The 26,983-nt window shown below is 37.2% G+C and overlaps 3 protein-coding genes across 7 annotated transcripts; 1 reads left to right on the forward strand and 2 right to left on the reverse strand.

The window, feature by feature from the left end:
• Positions 1-1,323: 1,323 nt before the first annotated feature.
• sgcg (sarcoglycan, gamma) lies at positions 1,324-10,272 on the reverse strand. The gene is made up of 8 exons (XM_067450944.1): positions 9,230-10,272; positions 7,188-7,382; positions 6,940-7,041; positions 6,734-6,821; positions 5,654-5,773; positions 4,459-4,531; positions 3,883-4,006; positions 1,324-2,661 (listed from the first exon to the last, which is right to left on the reverse strand). Exons 2-8 carry the CDS (start codon positions 7,380-7,382, stop codon positions 2,485-2,487), a joined length of 879 nt encoding a protein of 292 aa, XP_067307045.1. The 5' UTR covers positions 9,230-10,272; the 3' UTR covers positions 1,324-2,484.
• Positions 10,273-12,637: 2,365 nt separating this feature from the next.
• trappc4 (trafficking protein particle complex subunit 4) lies at positions 12,638-16,557 on the forward strand. Its single transcript, XM_067450950.1, has 5 exons — positions 12,638-12,833; positions 12,935-13,109; positions 13,472-13,575; positions 15,385-15,511; positions 15,618-16,557. Exons 1-5 carry the CDS (start codon positions 12,659-12,661, stop codon positions 15,694-15,696), a joined length of 660 nt encoding a protein of 219 aa, XP_067307051.1. The 5' UTR covers positions 12,638-12,658; the 3' UTR covers positions 15,697-16,557.
• Positions 16,558-17,123: 566 nt separating this feature from the next.
• slc37a4a (solute carrier family 37 member 4a) lies at positions 17,124-25,895 on the reverse strand. 5 transcript variants are annotated; one of them, XM_067450948.1, is made up of 10 exons: positions 25,683-25,895; positions 23,423-23,537; positions 23,181-23,339; positions 22,555-22,787; positions 20,408-20,651; positions 19,864-20,022; positions 19,033-19,118; positions 18,673-18,786; positions 18,442-18,580; positions 17,124-18,164 (listed from the first exon to the last, which is right to left on the reverse strand). In XM_067450948.1, the coding sequence occupies exons 3-10, from the start codon at positions 23,326-23,328 to the stop codon at positions 17,998-18,000; spliced, it is 1,290 nt and encodes a 429-aa protein (XP_067307049.1). In that variant the 5' UTR covers positions 23,329-23,339; positions 23,423-23,537; positions 25,683-25,895; the 3' UTR covers positions 17,124-17,997. The 5 variants fall into 5 exon arrangements, with proteins under 5 accessions (XP_067307049.1, XP_067307047.1, XP_067307048.1 ...); XM_067450946.1 differs by having other exon boundaries at positions 23,423-23,589; XM_067450947.1 differs by having other exon boundaries at positions 25,679-25,895.
• Positions 25,896-26,983: the final 1,088 nt, after the last annotated feature.

Raw genomic sequence — 26,983 nt, forward strand, 5'->3', positions numbered from 1 at the left:
CAGTGTAATTATAATTATGTAAAATTAATTAATGCAGGTCATTTTAAAAATGTAAGTGCAATATAAAAACATGTGTGACACAATGTATCAAATTATTAATTTAAATGTTAGTACATAGTAATTAAGGCCACCTAATATAAAGTGGGTCCAGTGGTTCCCAAGCCTGTTCCTGGAGCAGGACTTAAAGTTACGTACTGTAACCGTTTAAACTGACCTGTCAGTCATCTTGTCCGTTAAAAACCTCCACATTCGCTTTAATCTGTGAGAAATGTAGTAGCGTCTGATCTGCCAGTCATGAGTCTTTCATGCAGAGAATTCTCCTCTTATGTTTGCGTGATGCATTTAAAGTTAATGAACATATGTATCTTCAAAGTTCACAATGCTGTTGCAGATTAAATAAAATGTGAATAACTGAATAAATATATTTTTGTCAGGTTACATACTGATAATTAAAGGTGCCCTTGAATGAAAAATAAATTTAACCTGGCCATAGTGAAATAATAAGAGTTCAGTACATGGACATCACATACAGTGAGTCTCAAACACCATTGTCTCCTATTTCTTATGTAAATCTCGTGCATAAAAAACACCATGGAAAAATAAGTGATTTTCAACAGAACACCAACCGTGACGCAAGCGTTGGGGGTCATTTATATGTACGCCCCCAACATTTGCACATGTCCGAACATGTTCATTGTCAGGCAGAACAGATGGAGCCGAATCATCGGGACTGCAGGTAAACAAAGACACTTGAGGATAGCAAAAACGGCAGCTCTCATGGACACACGTCTTGTTCCACGCTGTTCAGGAGACTTTACATATCCTTCCCACAGATAAAAAATGTCAACAGTCATGGTTGATGTTTATTATAATCAGATTTTTAACTTTCTCTTTTCTTTTTTTCTTTTCTTTCTTTTGAAATTTTTAAATTTCAACAATTTAATTCAAAATCGTTCGTTTGCTCGGCCCATTTCAAGCAAGCTTTGCTTAGCGTCTTAAACTGAAGTGGCTATATTCCTGCAAGCAGTAAGTAGTGATTTATCCACTTATTGAATGTTTAAACAATTTCTGATTAAATTAAAAGTTTCTTAGATAGGCCGCATTGTCTAGATAACGCAAGATGCTAGTACAGTAACCACAGGAAACACCAAGTACCATACAAAACTAAATAGTGTGTCTAATGACAAAGGGTAATATATTATTTTGTATTACAAAATACAACCATAGATACGTTGCTTAGATCGTTTACTTGATCCTTCTAGCAAACGTCACCTTTTCCACCATATAAGTTAAAACGATCATATTTATCACAGTCATTTTGTAAAAAAAATATATATATTTTTGAGAACTAGCCTACATTGTGACTAACATTATATAAACATGCAATATCGATGACGGAAAAAGACGAGTCTAAAAAAGCAGTAGTTAAGCCTTTATTTGTCCCACAATGGGGAAAATGCATTTTGTAAAATGTTGTTTAAAAAATAAAAACTTGAACAAAAACCACTGGTTTTGGTTTTGTCGTAGGAAAGAAGAGCGTTCGTGTCTGCGGTTGCCAGATTTAGTCATTTAAATCCCCCAAACAGAGCTTTTCTGTGAAAAGAACACGTATACTATCCGGTGTTTTACCTAAACATGTACAATATGGCAACCACATGCGCGTGAGCTCTCTCGTGCACGGATTATCTGAAAACACCAATAAACAAGTAGGCTGTATTTTATCAATCTCCATTTGAGAAGTTCTGCTTAAAGTGTCATTTAGTCGGTCTGTGTTCTGTCAGGACGGTCAGGACTCACGAACCGCTTCGCTGAACAACTGAACTGCTGTGAGCTGCTGAAATAAGCCAATCAGAGCAAAACTCAACATAAATGTTCATAAGTCTTCCAAATAAGGCAAAAACAGAACATTACATCCTAGGGACAATTTCTGGGTTGTAAATGGACCTGTAAAACTGTATCTGGACAATTTTTGCCCTTAAATAAGCTCTATGTAGATATCAGAGAACAATTTAACATATTGTTTCAACTCATTCTAGGGCACCTTTAATCACTCAAAGCCCTTTATCTAATGATGTAACTTTATCTATCTTATGAATCCTCGTCCAACATGCAATGGGTTGTGGGCAGTATTAGCCATTAGACTGTGCATGGACTTCGGATAAAAAGTAGACCATCCGGGTATCTTTGGAATCCTCATTTCAACAAACTACAGTTTGTATGATTAAGGATGGATAGTATGTGAATTAGGACACTGAACAAGACCTCAGATGGGTACTTCAGATAAGAAAGACAAAAATGTGCAGTGTTAGTGGTACTCCAGAACCAGGGTTGGGAACAACTGTTCAGTAACATAATACATTTTATAACTAAATTTAAGTGTGGCTTTTTTTTTTTTTTACCTTGATCAGAAACAACGTAAGAACACATCAAGTTGTTTCTATTGGAGATTTGTTTCTACTGTAGATGTTACAGACAGAAGCTCATTCAGCAGTCCTGGTGCTCGCTGCAGGTTGAGGAGACGCCAGCTCTGGAGAGGAACAGCTTACCGCTGGGGCAAACGCACACCTCAAACATGTCGTACATTCCCTGAGAATCACCTGAAGTTCGGGCTTCACCCACAGGTAATGTCGGCAGACGAACAGATTCAGCATCTAAGATCAGCTGAAACATACAGAAACTAATTTAGTGGAATAAAAGGTAACACTTTATATTAATTTTAGGTTAAATAAAGTTAAAAGGGATCATGAGAAATCAAGTCTGTCTTGATCTTTTGACATATCAGAGGTTTCAAAACATCCTGCAAGTTCCATAGCTTAAAATGCCCTTGTCGTTATAAAGCGCCACAAATGGCTTGTTTGTATATTGTGGAATTTGTGATGTCACACAGGCAAACAATTTCAAATTGACGAATTATATACATTACACCATAGGCCCCACCCACTGGCTTTCTGTGACTAAACGGCTAAAATTTGCTTATGATGGGTGTAATTAAAAGCAAATAGAACTCATATTAATCACTGACGCTTGATACAGTCATAGACGTGGACATGGACGACGCACCTTCACTCTCTTCCGTTGTGGTAAGTGAAGCCGCCAGTGTCCCAATATGACATATGGTGTCCTTCCATGACATCTTGAGTCTCAAGTCTGCAGTAGTGAATTTAAATCCTGAGTCTGCGCACTAGTGTGTGCGAAGTGGAGCTGCGATATCTCATTATGTTGGTGTGAAATAGATAGTTATGGAAATGTAGAGATTAAAGTAAAAGCTTTAATTTCCCCCTGAAGATTCTGAAAAGTCAGTTGGCACCTCAGTGACTTCACTCAAACAAGCTGTTGATCTCAGCAGTCCATCATAATGTCGCAACCCCTGTTTTTATAGCATCAAATTACTTACCTTTTTTGACAGATGAAGTCAGCTGTATTGAATCTGACAGCTGCATCACAAACCGTAAGTAAACTTAGTCTGTAAATGAAGGTTTTAGATGGATAATGTTTTCAAAACACACTCACACCACGAGTGGGCGTTGATACCGTTTCCTGTGCAATGATATCAGCCAATCATAACAGTGGCTGTTCATGTAGACAGAAAATGAGGGTCGGAATTAAAAATTATGCAAAAAATAATTTTTTGCAAAAGAATTATGCAGCAAAAAAAAACTTTATTAACATAAATGAATGTAACGAATTCTGAAGGTTCGAATCCCGTTGGTGCGGGACCATGAAAATCAAGGACCATATTTCACAATACTAAAAAAAATGTCATGCCCCCTTTTAACACCTATATTTGATATAACACCAATGTTGCTAAAAACAAATTTTACAAGTTACAAGCCTAACAAAAGCCTTCCAGATTACTTGACAATCACAGACAGTTGTGCTTACCAGTCCAGCAGTTGAGCGTAGCAGAATGTCAAAATGTGCAGTCACGTCAACATTTCCAGCCAAGGCTTTGACGTGAACGCCTTTTGGGGCCTCCATGCTGAGAGAGCGTGTTGGAGACTCCAGTCTTGAATGATAGGGGAATGTGAAGTTACTGAGCAGTGCAATACATCGTTTGGACACAAGATGGCCACAACATATTCTCAAATTCATCTCTTTGATTCATACATGCAAACTGCATGACTGGGCATTATATTTAGGCCTATTAGGCAAAGTCATTTTTGGAAGAAGAAAAAGAATTAAGCTTTTGTTGACACTACAGATGCCGTCATCATAAGATCGCAGCTGTCCTGTTGGAAACTTCTATAAAAGTTATTTTAGGGAATATAATCAGTGCCATTACTTTTAATGGGCAGACATTTTTAAGCTAGTAAAACAATGTATATCACAGCATATGCAGAGACAAAATTAGAGCAACGTATAAAAAGCATATATATTGTGCATACAAGTTATAAGCTAGTTATTACAGCAATCTGTATGGGAAGAGATGACGTTATTAATTATTTAGTGTATACTTACTTCAGCTCTTTGTTGAGCACTGCTTTGACCAGAGGAGTCCTAACAGAATGCTCAAATAAAGCTCCTTCCGGACCTGTCCAAACACCAGAATATTTCATGATTTAGAGCAAAAAATTATTCATCATTGCAATAATTTATCTGAACAAATCAAATACCAGAGCAATGAAAACATGTTCAGGTCATTATTTCAGCCTAAAATCCAAAGAGAACCTCTCCCTCTCTTTTTCCTTCTCTCTCTCTCTCTCTCTCTCTCTCTCTCTCTCTCTCTCTCTCTCTCTCTCTCTCTCTCTCTCTCTATATATATATATATATATATATATACTGTACAAAATTGTTTTGGTTTTTGTTGGTTTAACTTAAAAAAAAGTAAGTAACCTGGTTGCCTTAAAATTTTGAGTTTATTGAAATTAAAAATTTGAGTTGATACAATGAAGGAAATTTGTTTAATAGAAACTCAAAATATTATTGTATCTGAACCACATAAAAAATGTGAAAAATCATATAAAATGATAAAACACACACAATTACCCAATATGCTTACAAAATCTTTTAATAATATTTTAATAAAGGTTGTTGAATCGCAAATAATTTTCATTGTATTAACTCAAATTTTTAATTTCAATGAACTCAAAATTTTAAGGCAACCAGGTAACTTTTTTCTAAATATTTTTTTTACAGTGTGTGTGTATATATATATATATATATATATATATATATATATATATATATAAACTTTTCTGCATTGTGGCACTATTTTCATTACGTTCAAATACTCAAGTAATCAAGTAAAATAGCCTATAATGTCTTCTTTTTTGATTTTGGGATGAAATATGATTTTAAAAAATGGTCTTGGCAGGTTTCATGAAATTCAAAAGCATAACAAAATCGAAATAGCTTTAGACTAGTTTGGATGAAGTTTTAATATTTAATCTAGTGTGTACACCCATTGTGAATCATGAAATACTGGATATGTGTTGTTAAGGCCAGAGCTGTTGTTTGCAAAATCTAGATGTTGTTTACCAGTCAATCTCAGTTTTAACCACTGCTTTTCATATGTTAAAATATACTAACCGGACTTTTCATACAATTCAATTCATATTTTCAATGTAAATCATGTAATTCCTGTCATTAACAATACACACATAGCTGATAATCTTTTTTTCTTTTTTTTCACAGTATACAGGTCTAGTTTCACCTGTTACACGGAGCTTTCCTTTTCCCACAACGGCTCCATTTCCATCTGCATAAAATAAATTTTCATTATGGTTTGAACTGATGTTGAAGTGTTGGCCAAAACCCTCAGCCTGGCTGGGACCTGAGAACAGAAATAGATGAGGAGAGAATGTACACATATGTCACACTTTTTAAAAAACATTTATTCTCATTAAATATCCAGTTTAACTCTGAAATATGTCACATTTAGGGCGCCGTTTCGAATGCCATTTTTTGAGCTTCGAAGCTTAGGTGGCAATCAATATCGAATATTCGAAGCTTCGGTGGGTGGGGCTAAATATATAATAATAGTGTCGGTTTGCATTTGTATCATCTTTCACGACTTCACGTTTCACTCTTTGGCATCGTAAATGTGTTGCGGCAGACCCAGTGGAGTGCAGTGTTGCATTTTGTGCAATATGATCAGGTGGCACACATTCTTTAAATATTAATAAACATTTAATAATCTTTTAAATAGAACAGTTTCCGGTACGCATTACACGGGCAGGTTTATGCTCCGAAAACGGACAGTGCACAAGTGATACAAAACACAAAGTCTGTTGAGAGCAAGAACTTTATAAGGTATTAATAACAAACCTTTCTTTAAAACAAATGCATCCCAAAACAGAAATTAAATTAGTAACACACAGTGATTTCAATTAACTGTAATAAATAAAGAACACGGTAGCATGCTTATAAACAGTTGAATAAGAATAAATGAATTGTTTTTAAAATGACACAAAATGTAAAATCTATTACAATTAGTTTTATTCTATATAAGGGATTTATTTTGTCTTATTCTGACTTTTTGTTAATTTAAATCTTTAAAATGCGCAATGCTTTTATTGAAAACATGTTGCGGTGTTATTTTTTATTTATTATTATTATTTCAAGCATGAGTGAGAATGAGTCCGCTACGGAAGTCACGTGTTGGAAAAAAAAAAAAACGAATATTCGAATCTCAAAACTGAAAATCGAATGCCACCTCACCGAACGAATATTCGATTATTCTAGTACAGCCCTAGTCACATTATGAAAGTAAAAGGGGTTGTATGTCTCATACCTACAGACACACTTCCTGTTACGTCACCATTGGCATTACGGGCATTGAGTGTAACATTTTCGGAGGAGTGCATCAGAAGAGCTGAATCCTGTAATGAAGAGAAGAATGAACAAAATGGGTGACTAAATCTATCTATCTATCTGCATCCATCTATCTATGCATTTACCTATCTATCCATCCATCCACCTGTCTCTGTTTACTCTTACCTCTCTGGAGTCGATTTCCTGGGCATAGAGAGGGAACAGAAAGTCTGATTCTCCCTCCAGTCTCAGCCCATCTGCATTGACTTGCAGGTATCCCATGCCTTCCTAAAGCAATCAATAACACAGAGAGCTTTCTCAGCATCAGTGCGCAACATCACACAGTGCTAAATTGAGATGAAAAGGCTCATCCAAATGGACTCATATTTCTATTAATAATCAATCAAATATGTGCCTGAGTAAAGCCATCTTACTGTATTGAACCACATAACTCGCAGGATCCAGATCGTAAGGGCAAAGTTCACCACCAGGATGATCAGGAGAAGCAGAACAAACAGATAGAGGCAGCGTTTCCGCCAGCCGTAGATGCCGATCATGTAGATGTACTCAGAGACTGAAGCCAGCGCCCCAGAGTCATCTGTGGTGGTGAGGTACTGCTCACGCACCATCTGCCAGTGAAGACTAGCTCATTAGTCAAGAGTGATTGATTGAATAATACTTCATGCATCTGTATCAAACTTTAAAACTACAATTCATGAAAATACACATGGAACTTTACAACCTGAACTAACATACTTTGTCATGGAAAAGTCTAATTATCCAATTTTTTTTTTGTTCCGTACACATTGTATGACTTTAATTTGGTCAACAAATGTTTTTCAAAAATTAATAAGAACTGAGGCATAAAACCTTTTTTATTCTTAATACCAGGTATAAACGAGGCCTTTGAGTATGCTTAGCTTGAGCATGCTAGCAAAGACTTTAGATACAGTGCACTCATATTACTTATAAATTGGGGAGAAATTTGTTTTCCAGGATTCCTAAGTTTAAAAGAACAGTATTTATTTGAAATATACATATTTTGTAGCATTATAAAGATCTTTACTGTCACTTTTGATTTAAGTATCCGTGTTGAATATTCATTTCTTACAAGAAAGGAAAATCTTATTCACTCTAAACTTTTGAATGGTTGTTGTGCATGCTTAAAACCACAGTAGCAACTGTTGAACAACAAACTTGTAACAGCATAGAATCAGCCTCACATTTATTTGATCAAATGTAAATCTCGTTTATTTATTATATATGCTGTTTTCTGTCAGAACAGTGATCGTTGAGATGTGGATTTTGTCAGAGGAGTAGCACAGCATTTACTGTCAGATGAAGGAAAAACTGAAACAGCCTTCATGTCTCCCCATGGCAATTCATCCAAACATTCCATGGGTTTGGACTTGCATGTTCCAATTTTTTTCCACTCCCATTTGAAACATAATTACCAGCCAGTAATTAAACATTTATATGATATCAATGGCTGCATCGGATCATTAAAGTCCTGCAAGAAAGTAAACATATTGACTCCACAAGTTCCTCACAGACAGCCTCTCTCTTTCCCACTCGGTTTCCCTCAGGACTTTTTTCCATTTACCCACCCTACTGATGCTCTTTCACTGTTTCCAGCCTCATCTAAGCTGCCAAGAGAAGAAATTACAGCAGAACACTGCCTTTCCAAGCCACCGGAGTCTGACTTTGTTTTAAACAGAGATTCCAAGATCCTCGTGGTGGAAAGCCGGACCTGATCAAATATCGAGAGAATCCAGGAAGATTGAGCTGGCGTGATATTGCACAGTTACTGTGGAGTTCTGCTGGAGGATAAACAGTTATGAGGTGGGAAAACCAGTTCTCTGTGGAGCCCAGATAAGAGCTTGTGGATAGAGGCTGTGGGCAAACATTACAAGCTGTATGAAGTTTTCCCCACTCGGTCTAATCTTGCAGTCTGCATAACTCCAGCGCGCCGTAATGCCTCGAACCTCTAAAAATAGGTCCCAGGTCTGTGCTCTCATTTTAAAGGGGAAAAACAGCCAAAGTGTTTGAAATAATGATCAGACAGCAAACATTATGATGACTGAGAATTTATATTTTCAATCTCAGAAGTCAGACTATTACTAATTAAATTGGCTGATGCTAATATTTTGACAACATTAAAAAAGGGATAAAGATAGAGTGCTATGCAATAGTGAGAGCACCCCATTAAAAGTTGGCCATTTTGATACATACATGGACAACATTGATGAGTAGGTATAGATAAAAATTTAACACAATAATGGACCTTGCTTATAAAATTCATAGTGTGATCATAAACAGCTTTCATCTGCCTTTCATTCATTTTTAAATAACAATTCCACATATTCTGGTCATTCAAACATTATTAGTGACAAGGAACATGATTCATATTTTAAACATCAAGTCAGGAATCAAACTTGACTAAATGAATAAGAGTTTAAGTTAAAATGTGACTTACCCTGGCTGTTTTAGTGTGATCTGACACACTCCTCTGCAGTTACGCAGCAGTGCTGGAGTCCTCCGTTCCGTCCGTCTGTCAAACCCTCAACAGCTGCCTTCCATAAATCCGATTCTGGATCAGTCTCTGCGCGGACACCCCCCACCCAAAACTTCCTTTCAGGATCTCACATATCCTTCAGAGGTCTCTACACCTCGCGTTACGCAAATGCGAGACTTTAATGATCACTTGAGAGTGGATTCATTAGCGAGACTCATAAACACCAGGAGCTGGTTGTGTTGTTGTTTCTCAGGGAGGGAGGAAGTGTAGAGCGTGCGGGAAGAAGGGAAAAAATGACTGTCAGGAGAAAATTATAGAGCATTTTTTTGCACTTGTTTGACTTTTATGTATGTGAGTCACTTTCTACGCATGAGCTCCGGTGAGGAAACTAAAGTTAGTGGCTTCCCTCAATGAGGATCTGCTTGTCTGTTGGACAGTCTTGCTCTATAATGGCGGATCTATTAATAGATGCGCGTCTCTGCCAGCTGTAGCGGCCTTCAGGCTTACACACTGAGCTTTGTGTTGTATCTCTTATAGTTTGCGTAGTTAGGAGTCAGAATGGTCTTTGTGAAAACGTTTTTTTAAACCCCAAATTAGGGAATCCAGCTGGAAATAGGAGCTCAACACTGTTGGGCTATAACAGACTAGGTCCTTAAATTTAAATGCTGTTGTATTAAAAGGGGTGTTGTATTATTGAGGGTGTAAAAGGGTATAAGAAAAGTTTTAATTATTACTTGAAGAAGTTCTAAATTTGAGGACAGGTAAACAGGAATAGCGATATTGCTTAATGTGAATAAGTAATAAACTGCAAATAATTAATTGTGAGTTATGCATGTTTCAAAGTGAAAAACACTTTTTCTATTTCTCGCAATTCTTGCTTTATAACTTCCAATTCTGACTTTTTTTCTCAGGATTGTGAGATGTAATTTTTGCGAGTTATAAAGTCCAATTCTGAGGAAAAAAGTCTCAGAATTCTGACTTTATAACTTGCAGTTGGGAGTTTATAGCTCACAATTCAATTTTTTTTTCTCTTGCAATTGCGAGGTTTTGTCTCTGCTATACCATAAGCTCCACCTACTGGCCCCGAGAGTATAACTGCATTTTTTATTCAGCCGCCCAATCAAAAAGAAGCTAGTGGATTGGATTGAGATATGAAGAATTTGGAGGTCGAGTCAACACCTCAAACTCATTGTTGTGCTCCTCAACCCATCCCTCAACCATTTTTGGTTTGTGGCAGGGCACATTATTCTGCTGAAAGAGGCCACAGCCACCAGGGAATACTGTTTCCATGAAAGGGTGTACATGATCTGCAACAAAGCACATGGTACATGTCAAAGTCACATCAACATGGTTTCCCAGCAGAACATTTCTTAAGGCATCACACTGCCTCCACCGGGTTGCCTTCTCATCCTGATGCCACGTGTTCCCCAGGTAAGCGACCGCACATGCACCATCCAAGTTATGTAAAAGAAAAAGTGTGCTGCGTCCCAATTCGCCTACTTATACTATGACCTAAAAGTATGCACTGTTTTTATGATCAAAAAGTACATACTTTTAAGTGTGTAGCAGAAGAGTATGCAAGCTTTTGGACATACCTCGTCATCTTAATCGGACTCTGCCGCTTAGTTATGTGCATCCCGTCACCGTTTAAACGGCCCTGTCAATCCTCTTCACAGTTCAAATCCTCCACAACTAAAATTTTCATCTATGGTTGCAAGTTACGTTAAAGAGCCATATAGAGACCAGACTATCAGTGTTCTTTAGGCCAGTAAGGAACCACCTAGCAAACACCCAAAACACACTAGTAAAGAAGGCTAGGCCTGACCTCTTTAAAGACCCTAGCATGTATTGCAATGTTATTAGTGTAGTCAAACTTTGATAAGGCAAACAGCTGACCACATCCATCAATATCAGACCCATCAGCCAGCAAAAAAAATGGCGGGTTTAATCTCGCTTGTATTTATCATTCAAATCTGTCTGTAGCAACTAGCAAGCAAAATGTAATGTATAATAAAGACCTGACTAAGCCCATGTTGGAAATGCTCTATAGAAGAGAAACATCTGTATGCTCTAGGGAAAATGCTGGTTCTCATAAATGTGTAAAAATAGCAGAGAGCAAACTAAAATATAACAGAAAAAAAAGAGCATTCACATAATTCCATGGGTGATTATTCAAAGCTGAAGCTTAGCTAAACCCTTTTGAGCTGAAAGTGTACCAAGCACACAGAGAAAACAAATGTCACTGTCCAATTAGACATCGGCAATATCTTATATCCTCATTTTGCAAGCTTCAATGTGCATAACATGTGCAAATGTAATATTCTGTAGAATAAAATTAATTCAGGTTGACTGGGACACTTTTTTACCAGTCTTTGCCATCTCAGTGGCAACCTGAAATTAACTTATGGTCATTAATGGCTATGGGGATTCATTTTATACTAGCATTCTTGTTAAAAGTTTTTATTTTTTATACATATTAGGCTATTATTATCTCCTTAGTAGCTAAACTGTGATTTTCACAAGTGATGGGTTTTTATTTACATTATAGCCTACCTGCCAAGCACCTGGCCGTTGACATAGGCCTACAAACCTTCTTCTTACTCTTTCCTTGACCTTCAAGTCTCTTGTTTTAACAAGACCATTCGAAATCCTTACATTGCCTATGAAGCTTGCATTGCAATTGAATATAGCGTAGGATAGCATTACCAGAACTGTTCATAACTGGGATTATTTACACATTAAACGTAGGAATGTTCTGATAGTGTTGTCTGTTTCCAGACGGCGCGTGGGAGCTCAGAAACACGAATCTTCATTTAAACCGCGTGCAGTTTCCCAACATTTGTTTATTAAAACGTTAAAATAATTGATTGAATAGTGGTAACTGAATTAAACATTGAAATGCGCATAATTATTTTTAAATGATTTATTTTAAAAAAATATGTTAAATAAAAAACAACTTTATTATGCCACCAGAAACAGCCGTGATTAGTCCATCCTGAATGCGCTGTGGAAAGTAACAGCTACCATGTGACATCTTCTTCAGTAGCGGTTTGGATAAATAAAAAAAATCCACCATACTGAGAATCGATACATTAATACGTTAAAATAAGACAATTATTACAGGAAAGATGCTGGGAATTAAATATAAGCTTTAATGGCCAATCAGTGCGCTCGACGGGCATGGTTTTATGGGAACGTAGTTTCAAAAATCAAACACACATAAACACAAAATAATTCAACCCTTTGCAAACGTACTAAATGATAACACAAATGTTATATTTATAAATATAATTTGTGGATATTGTCTGCATGTTTAATCTTTTTTTATTTTCGATTTTTTTTCGCCCCCACGTCACAAAGTCACATGACTGCCCCTTTGACAGGAAGAAAATGGCGATCTTCAGTGTGTATGTTGTCAATAAAGCTGGTGGACTCATCTACCAGTACGACAATTATGTACCTCGAACTGAAGTCGAAAAAACGTTTAGCTTTCCTCTTGATTTAGTTTTAAAGATTCATGATGAGAAGGTAGTTGTGTCATTCGGACAGCGGGACGGAATCAGAGGTGCGTGTTCATGTGACTGCAAACCATACACCGTGTATTAATACACACTAGTTTGTCATTCCAGTTCTTGTGATTTATATTAATTATTTTCTTTTGTGCAGTCGGTCATGCGCTTCTCTCCATTAACGGAGTGGATGTGAATGGTAAGTACACGGCAGAAGGGAAGGAGATACTGGAATATCTGAAAGAACCTGCCAACTATCCAGTGTCCATCAAATTCGGCAGATCGAGACTCACCTCCAATGAGAAACTCATGCTGGCCTCAATGTTTCATTCGTGAGTTGATTTCCTTAAATAGATATTTCACCTCTTTGTAATGTTGTTTCAAACCTGTATGGCTTACTTTCTTCATTAAAACACAAAAGGCTTCCACATCATTGATATATCAGAAATAATAATTATTGTCAATGTGGAAAGAGCTGTGCTGCTTTATTTTGAGGAAACATCATTTATTTAAAATATAAATCCTTTGTAACATACTTTTCGTTAACAATCTTACTGACTTGAAATATTTGAACAGTAGTGCAATCTATAGATAAATCATCATCAGAAGCATAATAAACCCTTCATCAAAATGATGTTATGCATTTTAAAGTGACTTGTTTTTATTAGATGTGTTTTTCCTTGTCTTTTCTAAGGCTCTTTGCCATTGGATCACAGTTATCACCTGAAGTTGGCAGCTCTGGAATTGAAATGTTGGAGACAGATATGTTTAAACTGCACTGCTTTCAAACACTCACAGGTCTGTTTTCTCTTGTTGAAATGACAAAATGATGTGAAAAGTGCAGTAAGCGATTTCTGAGAGATATTTGAAATCAACCCAAACAAACACACCCCTCCCTTCATTGCTCCACCCCCAAAATGCACAAACATGCAATGTCTCTTTACCATAGCTGAAGTGAAGCAGAATAATGCTTTGCAGAAAATAAAGTAAAGCTGGCCAACGAACTACAAGAACAAAAAAATAACACAGTACACATGATTATATAGAAGCAAGAATTGGTTGTTAGTCGCCAGCAGCTCCAGACAAACATTGACCCTCAAAACTGTCTTTTTACTACAGCTAACATTACAACAACAGCATCTTGGTTCTGTAAAACATCAAAACTAACATTACTCGCATACAGAGCAGAAACAACACAACTTCTGCATCGGTTTTCAGGCATTCCCAGTTTGGTATCTCTAGCACTGGAAAACTTTTTTAATACTAACGGCGGTCCTAAAGCTATTGCCTGATCATAACTCTTCTTTTTTTCAGTAATATTTCTGAATTCTCTTTTGTAATGTCTCTCAGTAGAGGTGTTAATCTTCAGTGGTCTCACGAATCAATCCAATTATCATGTCTGATTCGATTCAATATCACAATCCATTGAATACTTAATTTTCAACTTTTACTGCACATGGCTACATTTTTGTCAGTGAATACAAGCAGCCAGATATAATTACTCACTTTTTATTTTATCTGCTCCAAGAAAGTACACTTCCTGAATGTAAACAACATAAAGGGTTACTTCAGTGATTTAGTATTAAGCTTTGTATTTAAACTGGGTCATTAATGTAGTAGAATGTGAAATTATTTTTGAATTTGGTGTCTTCTAGACTTAGCCTGTTCTTACCAGACTCTCGTACATTTCATTTGTACAGAGTCAGAGAGCGTTAACTTCCTTGAAGGCGGGTACTCTGTTGAAGTTTAAAACTATTGGATCTGCCATAACCAGTCGCTAACGTTTGGTCCTGCGGTTTGTCATCTCAAAATAGCGCACAATATCAACGTCATCATTTTCAGCCAATCACTTTGTTCGCTGATTGAACCGGTTAAAATTTGACCTGAGAAAACCAGAGAATATAACACAACCCCAGACAGAGTACTGAAGAGAAAATGCAGAAGTACGTTGGAGGAAGAAGAAGGCTAGAATTTTCTATCACTTGCTTTGTGTTTCGCCTCTTTCCGCCATTTTACTCTAGTACAAGAAACGCGTTTGTAACTAATTATGGCAGAGAAACGCCACCAGGCTATAATCGATTATGGTCTATTACTGTATTGATTCATTTCAACACCTCTATCTCAGCCAGGTCTCTTTCTACAGTCTTTCATCAAATGTGTCTCTTGCTTCCTCTCTCTCTCCTCTCCATCATAAATGGACACGCCCCCTACTGCTGATTGGCTACAAGTGTGTTGTGCTGCTCCAATCCACTTTCAACAGATTGTCTCTGAAATCGCTTACTGCACCTTTAAAGGCCAATTCACACTGCACATACAAACACCAACAAAAACATTTGTTTGTTTTTTTTGGATCAAAGCATTTCCCCTGTTGGTGCCTGCTGGCGTTGGTCAGGGTTTGTTTTCACCTGACTGAATTCAGCATTTGTCGGTGTCTGTTGAGGCAGTGTGAACATGTTATTTTTCATAAAATTCAAAATCCCATCAGCCAACTTGTTTGTTGGCGTGTATCTGTTTGGTTTGAATTGGCCTTAAGTCAAGGAATGTTGTGTTAATTTAGTGCCAAATAAAAAGTGATTCTGACAGAATTTTTCCCCCTTCTTTTTGTAGGTATAAAGTTCATTGTATTGGCAGACCCTCGGCAGTCTGGCATTGATGCCCTCCTTAGAAAGATTTATGAAATTTACTCAGACTTTGCACTGAAGAATCCTTTCTACTCTTTAGAGATGCCTATCAGGTGTTTTTTTTATTATTATTACAAACATTATAGATTTTATGAGCGTTGCCTGAGTTAATTTGATGTAAGGTTGTGTATAACAAAAAAAATGCCTGATTTCTTTCAGATGTGAGCTTTTTGACCAAAACCTAAAGAATGCTTTGGAAATAGCAGAGAAAGCGGGGACATTTGGACCTGGATCCTGAACTGCACTTGCATTGAATGTGTTCCTCTACCTGACAAGATCTCCAGAAGTTCAGCAGTTAAACTTGTCCAGAGAAATGTTTGGGTTGCTGGCATAAGGATGTCCATCTTTTCCTCAAGCTTGAATGATTTAACTCTATTTAAGACCACTGACTCCTTTATGTTTTTTCAAATGAAGTCTTAAATTTACAGTGAGACGTAACCTTTGTAAATAATGTACATGAACAGCTTAAGTTTGTAATGTGATCTTGTGCAGAACGTCTAAGCAAGATGGAGGAGCTCAACATGCTTAATATGTATCATTGAAATACATTTATTGGTGTCTATCCAAATTAAATTAAATGTACACATATTTTGCATTCTGTCAACAGAATATGTAAAGTACTCTTCTTGGATCCAAGGCTAGCTCAAGTTTTAAAAAGGTCAAACAATAATATCATGAATTTGTAAATCTTAAATGTTTTATTAAATAAACTCATGTGCTATTGAACAGTCACGTGATATAACTAACAGTTAGATCACATATTTCATCATACACATTTATGATTTTGTAATAATACAGATACAGAGGTAGGACCAGTTAAAGCTCTGAAACGGATGAAAAGTACAAGAAATGAATCTTATTCTAAATGATTTAATGGCAGCATTTTAAACCCACTGAATAAATGGCTTAAACATGCCTTAATAAACACTTAATATGTTCTGCAATTTAAGTGTTGAGTAAACAGAACAATATAAAATAACATCCATTTTTAAAGTGGTGGTTGATTATGATTTCACTTTTTTAATTTTAGTTAGTGTGTAACTGAGCATAAACAACATGTTCATCCATTCAAAGCAAAGGGAGAATTTTTTTGATTTTTGATTTTTTTAAGAAATCACTTTTTAAGGACTACTAATGGCTGGTAGGGAATACACAAGCTTTTTCCTGGGTTAGTGATGTCACTAACCCTGGCATTTACATAAACCCCACCACCAGGCAACAAAGGGAGTGAGGCCATGTTGAGAATTTATAGATTATGATGACAAAATGCTAATCAATGACCTGAAGATAGTTAACCACTGCATTCTACATTTTGTCACTTCTTCTTGAGTCTCTCCATCATTGTCAACTTTGAACATAAAAGATTTCATTGCTTGTCTACATGATATAGTCCAGCATGGGCCTCAGAGCTAGGCCCTAACCCGGCCCTGGCCCAGCCCGTGTCCGACAGCTTATCAGAATTCTCATCCCGAGTCCGACTGGAGCCCGTTTCTTTTCTTTTTTTTTTATCTGATTGTTGCTGCCATTAAAATAGTTCCGTTTTGTATTTAATGTCAAAGTAGTAATATTTTGTTTAGTTTCTTTATTAAGTTAATTTAGAAAAATATTTGGAGCATTTTTTTGTTTGTTAAATTTAAGTTATTTTTGAAGTGACCGCAGTGATTTATGTTCATTTTGCGGAGTTATAGCACTGTTAAACGTGCTATGTGCACATTTAACAGAATTCACGTCCTTGAAAGCAATAAAAATGAGCTGTATTTTATTCATCTGTTCATTTCAAGATAAAACAATATGAGAAAGAGCGAGCTAAATACTGGTAAGATCATTTAGTCTCAGTTTTATTGAAGGTGATTGTGTTTTTGAGCAGCTAAGACTTATTTTTAGTTTTATACAGCCGTTTGCATGTTGGTTTGAGATTTGCGGTGACGTGTTGCAGTAGCGCCGTCATATCTGAAAACAACATGTCATCTCATTGTTTCTTTTAATTAATAAAATAAATATAAAACGAAGGAGAAACCTAAAAAACGCCCGAAGCCCGGCCCACGTTTGAGGTTGGACGTAAAAAAAATGACGGCTCTAGGGGTGTAAAAAAACTACATGAGGTAATCAGAGCTGCTAACAATAGCTCTTGAAGCTCTGCCCTGTGAGCACCAGCTCATTTGCATTTAAAGGGACACACAAAAACTGAATGTTTTTGCTTGCCCTCAAAAAGTGAGAAATTTACCAAGCTATAAAAACTGATCTGTAGGGTATTTTGAGCTAAAAGTTCACATACACACTCTGGGGACTTAATTAACATAATGTGAAAAGGGGCAATCAACCACCCCTTTAAAATGAAGAGAATAAATAACACAATGTACTTCTGAAAGTGACACAACATGGTATCCTAATTTGTACATTGGTAAAAATCCTGGGAATAGATATCCACAGTAATTCATCCATATTTCATAAACACAAATGTTAAATCCTAGCCATTTGCAGCAATTTTGCACTTATACCATATCTTAAAAAACAGTTAAAAGACATTTAAATACTCTCTTTAATCAGCCTTCTTGGATACACTTCCCATCTTGGTGCGTATATTTCGGAGCAGGAAGTATCCAACTGTGGTGACAGTACAGGTTATCTCTGCTACCCAGAATGCTGTGTTCCAGCCATAGTGTTTAGCAATGGTGCCAAATGGCAAACCTGACAGGAATCCGCCAACTGCCGGCAAAACGAACACAAAAACACATTAGTATTCTTTAAAAAACGGGCAACTACCTAACATGTAACTCGTCTTTGGGAACGCTAATAGAATATATTCTCTAGGTTACCAGAGTAAATGTCCTAACACTAATGTTACCGCTGCTTATTTTATTCTACAAGTACCTGACAAAACAAAACAATCTTGTAGAATACATTTTGCAGCAAAAAAAATCAGCATGGATATTTGTCTTATGGTAAGAGAACAAACTATGAAATAAATTGAGAAAATGGTCACCGTTTGCCATTAGGGCAACAATGGCATGAGAGGTTCCACAGTAGTTTGACGGAGCGCTTTCATTTGCAAGAACTCCAAACAAGGCTATCGGTCCATAGGAGGAAAAGCCAAAAGCAGCACCCAACAAAAGAATCCAGACCTGTGTGTAAAATTATAATAAAACCAGTACATTACAGACCCCATAAATGCAGTTGTGTCACGTTACACAATGTGTAAATATACTAAACATACGTTTGAGCTGTGTGCTGTGACAGTAGTGCGGAAGAGGTACATGGAGACACACATCCCAGCCATCATAGAGAGCAAGAGCCCATGGCGAGGGTTTCCATACAGACGTAATCCATGCTGCAAATACAAGAGAAAAATCCACCACTTCAGATACACAGTTTGACGTCAGTAAGAAATGAATACTTTATTCAGCAAGGACACCTTAAATTGATCAATATTGACAGTAAATACTTTTACAGTGTTACAAAAGATATATTTTTTCAAACAAATGCAGTTCTTTTGAAATTTCTATTTAAAAAATCCTGGGCGAAAAAACATATTGGGATTGTACTTTAAGGCTCATGGTTTGTCATGCAAACTCACCTTTGCCACAGCCCTGTCTGACAGGAATCCTGCGGCTAAACTACCCAGCAGTCCTCCTATCTCCAGGGCACTCATAAAGGAACTGCCTGGGAAAATCAGTGGCAATACACATTTTTATCCATAACCAAAAAGGCTCATTACACTATTTGCAGTTTTTTTCTTAAAGAAATATCAAATAAAAAGGTTCATTTTATGATGAAATTAACTTTTAGAACTGAAAACATCTTCATACAAAAAGCTGCCCCTTTCTATGTAAGCTTGTTTCCTCAACAGAATACATTTTTAAAAATGTAATTACAACTTTGTATCTCACAATTCAGACTTTTTTCCTCCAATATTGCGAGTTTATATCTCGCAATTCAGACTTTTTACCTCATAATTCTGAGTTTATATCTCGTAATTCTGACATTTTACCTCATACTTCTGAGTGTTTATCTCGCAATTCTGACTTTTTACCTCATAATTCAACATTTACATCTCGCAATTCTGACCTTTTCTCTCCCCTAATTTACATCTCGCAATTCTGACTTTTTTCTGCATAAATCTGTTTACATCTCGTAATTCTGACTATTTCTCCCCTCATAAACCTGAGTTTACATCTCAGAATTCTGACTTTTCTTCTCAGTATTGCGAGTTCATATCTTGCAATTTTGAGATTTAAACTCAATATAGCAAGAAAAAAGTCAGAATTGTGTAATCAAATAGTTTCTAGTATTACCTTTACTATTCTTTTGAGTAAACAAGCTTCCATACTTTTAAGACCCTCATTATATCACACTTGAAGCCTACACTGAAGCCTAAAAACCCAATACTTTGGACCCCACAAAGTACCCATTAGTGCTGACTGGCCCTTGTCCTGGATGAGTAAAAGTTGCCCCCAGTCAGTGTAAGCGGTCTTCACCCCAAACACCACCAGGTAGCCAAAAGATAACACCCACAGATATGGAGAAAATATGAACTCTTTGAAGGTGCATTCACTTTTGCTGGAACCTGAAATCAAAGGTAGAGACCAGATTGATTAAATGTACAATTGTTACTGGAGGACAGACAGAAAAGTCCATTGGTTCAACATGAGTGGCATTCGACAGAAAAAAAAACGTGAATTAACACACAGACACGGTAAAAACACACCCCTTTGTACTGTGTTTTGGTCCAATAGTTCATTTTTTAAAGAACTAGCGAGTGAAAGCTTTTATCTAATGCAGCCTTCCATGTCATAGAACAGCAATGACCTAAATAAGCAAAACCAGTCATAGCAAAATTAACTGAGAAAGGAAAATTAAGACAACATGAAATGGCATTCCCAACTCGTTTTAATTCTTTAATGTGATGTATTTCCTACAGATATGAAATGCACATGCTCAAGTCTTCTTACCTCCTTTGCCTTTCTTTGCACCACCTTCAATATTTGGCAGGCCAACTTCACTGGGCTCGTTTCGGATAAGAAGTAGACAGAAGAAGGACATGACCACACAGGTCAGGCCAGAGATGGACAGTGTGGACCTCCAGCTGTAGCTTTGGGCCATCAGTGTGGCAATTATGGGCCCCAGACCCCCAGCCAAATTCATACTACAGGACAGCACTGCCCACCAGGTCCCAAACTGAGATGGCTCAAACCACTATTGAAACAAATCAATAAGTTTTATATATAGTACTGAATCTGAAATATATAGGTATTATATAAAGTGCACTGCATGATTGTTTAGCAAGGGTTGTTTAGCTTTTTTTCTAGCAAGGATGCATTAGGTTGATCAAAAGTGGCAATTTATATTATTACAAAATATTTCTGTTTTGGTAATACTTTACAATTAGTTTCCATTTGGTACCCAATTAGTTTTTTCCGGTTCCATGGATTTTGGAGGATCTTCATGAAATCATCAATGCCAGTAAAGAACCTGTGTATACAGGTCCTTCTCAAAAAATTAGCATATGTGATAAAAGTTCATTATTTTCCATAATGTAATGATAAAAATTAAACTTTCATATATTTTAGATTCATTGCACACCAACTGAAATATGTCAGGTCTTTTATTGTTTTAATACTGATGATTTTGGCATACAGCTCATGAAAACCCAAAATTCCTATCTCAAAAAATTAGCCTATCATGAAAAGGTTCTCTAAACGAGCTATTAACCTAATCATTTGAATCAACTAATTAACTCTAAACACCTGCAAAAGATTCCTGGGGCTTTTAAAAACTCCCAGCCTGGTTCATTGCTCAAAACCGTAATCATGGGTAAGACTGCCGACCTGACTGCTGTCCAGAAGGCCATCATTGACACCCTCAAGCGAGAGGGTAAGACACAGAAAGAAATTTCTGAACGAATAGGCTGTTCCCAGAGTGCTGTTTTAAGGCACCTCAGTGGGAAGTCTGTGGGAAGGAAAAAGTGTAGCAAAAAAACGCTGTACAACGAGAAAAGGTGACCACAACCCTGAGGAAGATTGTGGAGAATGACCGATTCCAGACCTTGGGGGACCTGCGGAAGCAGAGGACTGAGTCTGGAGTAGAAACATCCAGAGCCACCGTGCACAGGCGTGTGCAGGAAATGGTGCCGCATTTCGCAGGTCAAACCACTTTTGGGCTACAGAGAAGCAGCACTGGACTGTTGCTCAGTGGTCCAAAGTACTTTTTTCTGATGAAAGCAAATTTTGCATGTCATTCGGAAATCAAGGTGCCAGAGTCTGGAGGAAGACTGGGGAGAAGGAAATGCCAAAATGCCTGAAGTCCAGTGTCATGTACCCACAGTCAGTGATGGTCTGGGGTGCCATGTCAGCTGCTGGTGTTGGTCCACTGTGTTTTATCAAGGGCAGGGTCAATGCAGCTAGCTATCAGGAGATTTTGGAGCACTTCATGCTTCCATCTGCTGAAAAGCTTTATGGCGATGAAGATTTCGTTTTTCAGCACGACCTGGCACCTGCTCACAGTGCCAAAACCACTGGTAAATGGTTTACTGACCATGGTATTACTGTGCTCAATTGGCCTGCCAACTCTCTCGACCTGAACCCCATAGAGAATCTGTGGGATATTGTGAAGAGAACGTTGAGAGACGCAAGACCCAACACTCTGGATGAGCTTAAGGCCGCTATCGAAGCATCCTGGGCCCTCCATAACACCTCAGCAGTGCCACAGGCTGATCACCTCCAAGCCACGCCGCATTAAAGCAGTCATTTCTGCAAAAGGATTCCCGACCAAGTAATGGGTGCATAACTGAACATAATTATTTGAAGGTTTATTTTTTTGTATTAAAAACACTTTTCTTTTATTGGTCGGATGAAATATGCAAATTTTTTGAGATTTTGGGTTTTCATGAGCTGTATGCCAAAATCATCAGTATTAAAACAATATAAGACCTGAAATATTTCAGTTGGTGTGCAATGAATCTAAAATATATGAAAGTTAAATTTTTATCATTACATTATGGAAAATAATGAACTTATCACATATGCTATTTTTTTGAGAAGGACCTGTATGTATTACTATTTACATTGCAAGTTCATAGACTACAGAAATGGTCCCATACCTTACGTAGTACTTTTGCACATGGTGGCCATCCTAGACCTTGACCCAGTCCATTCAGAAACCACAGGCCTGAGAACACCACCACCGAGGAGGACTGCGAGAAAACCACGTTGATGCCGCCAACCATAAACAGCCCAATAGAGAAAAGCCATCGTGCGCTCATCTGATCAGACAGCACACCGCTTATGAACTTGCTAATGGCGTAGGCCAGCGATTGACTGCTAGTGATAAGACCTGCAGCGGACACATATGAAAAACATCGATTAGACTTCAGTAGAAAGTGATTCCCATTCCGTTTTAAATAAAAAAAGATGACAGACAGTCATGTTTTCTCTATTAGGAAATACATTATCAATGATTGGTAGTGTACTATATATTTTAATATGTGTATATTCATCTGATATTCGGCTATATCTGAATTATAATCCTTTTGGGAGCTTTTTTTACTTCAAGATTATTTTCATTAGGGAACGGATACAGGGAATTACTGCCATAGTGCCTTCTGTCCATTGTTTGTCATCGTCATTTACTCTAATTCCAAATAATGCATGTGTAAAATGTTATAAACATGTGTGGGCACATGACAGAGGAAAGTCAAAGTACAAGCCACTAGTTGCACATGCTCACCTAGATCATCCTTATCCAGCGTGATCTCCTGCATTACAGAGGGCATCACGAAGGAAAACGTCTTCCTGTTAAAGTAATACAGCGTGTAGCCCACAAACATGGCCAGGAATATAGTAGCTCGGTAGTAGCCATATCCACTCTTCGCCATGGTTGGCACAACTTCAAAACAATAAAAAATGAAATGTAAGGGTCTTCAGCACGACACAGGAGTAACCAGGAGCATCTGAGGGCTATGAACTCACAAGTGTGGATCTGTGAAACATGAAGAGCTGGTGAAGTCAGGGGAAAGAGCTGTAATCAATGGCAGGGTTAATGGTCAACCTGGCAGGGATCTTTGGAGTATTCGCCAGCAAACAACTGCTTTCAAGGGAACAGTGTCAAGGGACGAACTGTTACGTACTCTACTGAACTAAAACCGAGAGCAATGAAGTTTAGTTTGCAGCAGGTCTGCTGTAGCCAGTATTTTTCTATATTTTCTACTTTGTTGTTGTCTTAAACTTGTTATGAAGAGGGTGTTATTGAAGATCTCCTAATCTGAGGAGTTTAATGATTGACACGGGGGTCTGTATGTGACAGCTTATAGGTTTGACTATTGGCGGCGTGTTGTGTAACAATGCACTGTTTGTAATCGCTCCTTAGGGGCCAATCACCAAATGTACACCACCAACAGTTCAAAGTTGTTTTATTGGGCATGTAGTCTGGAAATAATCTATATTTTTCGGATTTGTTGGTTCATGCTGCATTACATTTATTCTCCATCTAAGATTGTACATCCTTTTTTTGGGGGTAGTTTAGAGGGGTTTTGGCCTCTTTTTTAGATGACCAGAAAGGCCTTAGCTTGTCAGGCTAAACCAGCTAAAACCAGGTCAGACTGCTATAGGTGTAAACAGATTGGCAACATTTTGGTTACATTTTTCTGTATATCTATAGCGATGCACAGCTCGCACAGAAGTCACTTTCAAACGAAGCAGCTTTCTGTTGGTCAATGCAGCGAATTTGCATTACCAACTTGAATAAAAGCATAAAGAACACATAAGGAACTTTTTCCTCATCTTGCAATCATGCAGATTCCTATTGAAATGACTAGATATTGCATGCAACATTTTGTGGAACAAGGCTAAGTGTGACTGCACTAAAGGCTCATGCCACACTATTTTGAATGTAAAGTGTTAAAGTCCCAATGAAATCAAAATTAAAGATTGTGGCTTTAAATGAATATGTTAGCCTTACTGTTATCTATAAACTAATGTGCTCCAAAACAATGACAAAATTTGCATTTAGAAGATGTAAGCATTCAAAACTTACAGTCTTACACTTCCGCCAATATGGATCAATGATTTTAATCATGTCACATGCTGCACTTCAGCTTCTCATCTGATTTTCTGTCCAATCAAATGCTCTTTAGAATCTAAAGTGTCCCGCCCCCTACATCATGAATAGACGCTGAAGCTACGGCTAAAATCGGTCATATGTTCACACATTTACTATTTTCTACATGGTGAATAGCATATAGGGCACTATAGGAGATAGGGAACAATTCAAATCTGCTTTACATTGGGGAAAATTAAGTCTTGTTTCATGTTATTGTCACGCGAACCACCCTGCATGCAGTCTGTTCCAGAGACGCGATAGCGCAGAGCGGAGCATATGCGTGTCAATGCATACTAGAAAACGTATCAGACTCAGACACAGAACTCAATACTATAAAGCAATATGGAGGAAATTAGGAGCAGAAACGGTTAGAGTTTAGGAGGAAACTGCGGCTTTACCAAGCTCAACGGCTCTGGCAGCGCTCAGCTGTGATAAACTTAACGCTATTGGTTATTCATTGTAGGCCTACTTGCCTGATTTTCCCTTATCATAGTTGAGGACCACACAAGTAAAAACTGGCTCATCTTACCCCATTATACCTACTTTATTTTACAATGTCAACACATAACCTAATATGGATCATTAAAGGTGCTGCTATCTTAAAAAAAAAAAATGTATTCATTTTGATTATTTTTGCTTAACAGTTAATCTGTCCACAATCGTAATTATTTAACAATGTGAATTTTATAGAAACCCTGTTTTTGTGTGTGTAACTCGCAGCCTACAATAACATCAATAACTAACAAAATATCTCAGAATTATTCTGGCGCATTGGCCACGTATCTCAGTCAAACGTGATAAGCCACGTACAATCATGGGGACTTCAACCAAATTTATACGGTGTGCATGGCCACATTGTTGCTTGCAGAAATGCTTTGTGATAGCATACTCAGACCTGACTGTCACACTAGCCATACCGTACGTACGGGTATTTTTCGTCATTGTAAAAGTTTGGAAATGCTGCTCCTCAGTTCGCAGCGAGCTGGTTTGATATTGCACCTCTCAAACGTGGCAACACAATAAAACAATCATCCACTAGCTAACGTCGTTTCTTTTAGTTAAGACTGAGACCATTCGAAGGGCAATGTAGAAAAATGTAACAGATCACCATGAAAATAATAACATGCCTACTTCCGTGAACAAGATGTTTTCTTTCGGATGTCTGTTCCAGCAAGCAAACACTTTTCATTAACCCTTTATCCTCGACCAAACCATGTCGATCCGACACACGGTCCTCAAATGTTCATGTTACACTTAACGGGTTTTTCACCCCTTCATAGTAAGACATTATTAGTGGATATCGTCTACATGCTGTTTATGTAAAATCCTGTCATACTGGTCAAACTAGTAATTCAGTCCAATTGCTTCCACCTACCGGGCGAGTTAGAGTAGAACAACTAAAAGTAAGGCTTTTAATCAGAACCAGAAAGAACTTTATTGCCAAGTGTGTTTGCACACACAAGAAATTGAAGCTTGTATAAAGACAGGTAACAGTATGTTGAGTCAGAATAAACATTTACAGATAATTAACATATTTACAGCATTGTGAATAATAATATGAATAAAGAGGACCAAAATCATATTGTTCAAATTCTGCCTCTATATAGGGGGAACAGATCTGCATCTTAAGTGATTTTTATTTTACGTAAAATTGTGGATTTACACAGACTCTAAAAATGTAATAGTGTGTCATTTTAAACGATGAATTGAAGCAATGAATTCTGAAGATAAAAATTTCACAAAATTAAATTTTAAGCAGCTCAACTGTTGTCAACATTGATGTTTCTTGAACAGTAAATGATCATACTACGAATTCTGAAAGATTGTGACACTGAAGACTGGAGTAATGCTGAAAATTCTGCTTTGATATCACAGGAATAAGTTACATTTTAAAACATATTTAATGATTTTTTTTTTATTCAATATCACTGTTTTATCACTGTTTATTATGATTTAATATTCCATATCACTGTTTTACTGTATTTTTTTATTGAGCCTTGGTGATCGTAAGATATTCAAAACTTGAAATGTCTTACCCCCAACATTTTGAACAGCGATGTATTATAAAATATTCTGCACAAAAATTCAGGTTACAAAAGACATCTTCAGCTGTGTTTTTAGCTGTTTTATACAAGCCAGTAAATTAACTGTAGGTATTGATCGTATCATAACAATTTAGCTGATGCTTTTATCTAAAACAGCTTAGTGTGTTAAAGAGTCAATCCCTCTGAATCCCTCAAACCTCTTTCCCATGATCTTTAACCATATGCTACACTACCATATGTGACAGTAATAATGGCAGGGCAATAAAGCACAATTACGTGATGTGTACATAAGCGGGGAGATGGCAAGGATGAACATATTTACCTTTTGCTCTACTTAGCAGTCAGCACAGCATTTTCTGCAACAGCTTCTGAATCTAAATCTGTTTT

This window comes from Pseudorasbora parva, chromosome 8 (genome assembly GCF_024679245.1).
Source record: "Pseudorasbora parva isolate DD20220531a chromosome 8, ASM2467924v1, whole genome shotgun sequence".
Classification (NCBI taxonomy): Eukaryota; Metazoa; Chordata; class Actinopteri; order Cypriniformes; family Gobionidae; genus Pseudorasbora; species Pseudorasbora parva.

Coding starts and splice junctions, on each gene's coding strand:
- slc37a4a (XM_067450945.1), bottom strand. CDS start 25,740: ATGAAAAGTGTTTGCTTGCTGGAACAGACATCCGAAAGAAAACATCTT. Junction 22,788..23,180: donor GCTGGATAAGGATGATCTAG/GTGAGCATGTGC, acceptor TGTCCGCTGCAG/GTCTTATCACTAGCAGTCAA. Junction 20,652..22,554: donor GTGCAAAAGTACTACGTAAG/GTATGGGACCAT, acceptor TTGTTTCAATAG/TGGTTTGAGCCATCTCAGTT.
- trappc4 (XM_067450950.1), top strand. CDS start 12,659: ATGGCGATCTTCAGTGTGTATGTTGTCAATAAAGCTGGTGGACTCATC. Junction 13,110..13,471: donor CTGGCCTCAATGTTTCATTC/GTGAGTTGATTT, acceptor GTCTTTTCTAAG/GCTCTTTGCCATTGGATCAC. Junction 13,576..15,384: donor CTGCTTTCAAACACTCACAG/GTCTGTTTTCTC, acceptor TTCTTTTTGTAG/GTATAAAGTTCATTGTATTG.
- sgcg (XM_067450944.1), bottom strand. CDS start 7,382: ATGGTGCGTGAGCAGTACCTCACCACCACAGATGACTCTGGGGCGCTG. Junction 7,042..7,187: donor GAGTTATGTGGTTCAATACA/GTAAGATGGCTT, acceptor TGATTGCTTTAG/GAAGGCATGGGATACCTGCA. Junction 2,662..3,882: donor TACGCTCAACTGCTGGACTG/GTAAGCACAACT, acceptor TGTATGTTTCAG/CTGATCTTAGATGCTGAATC.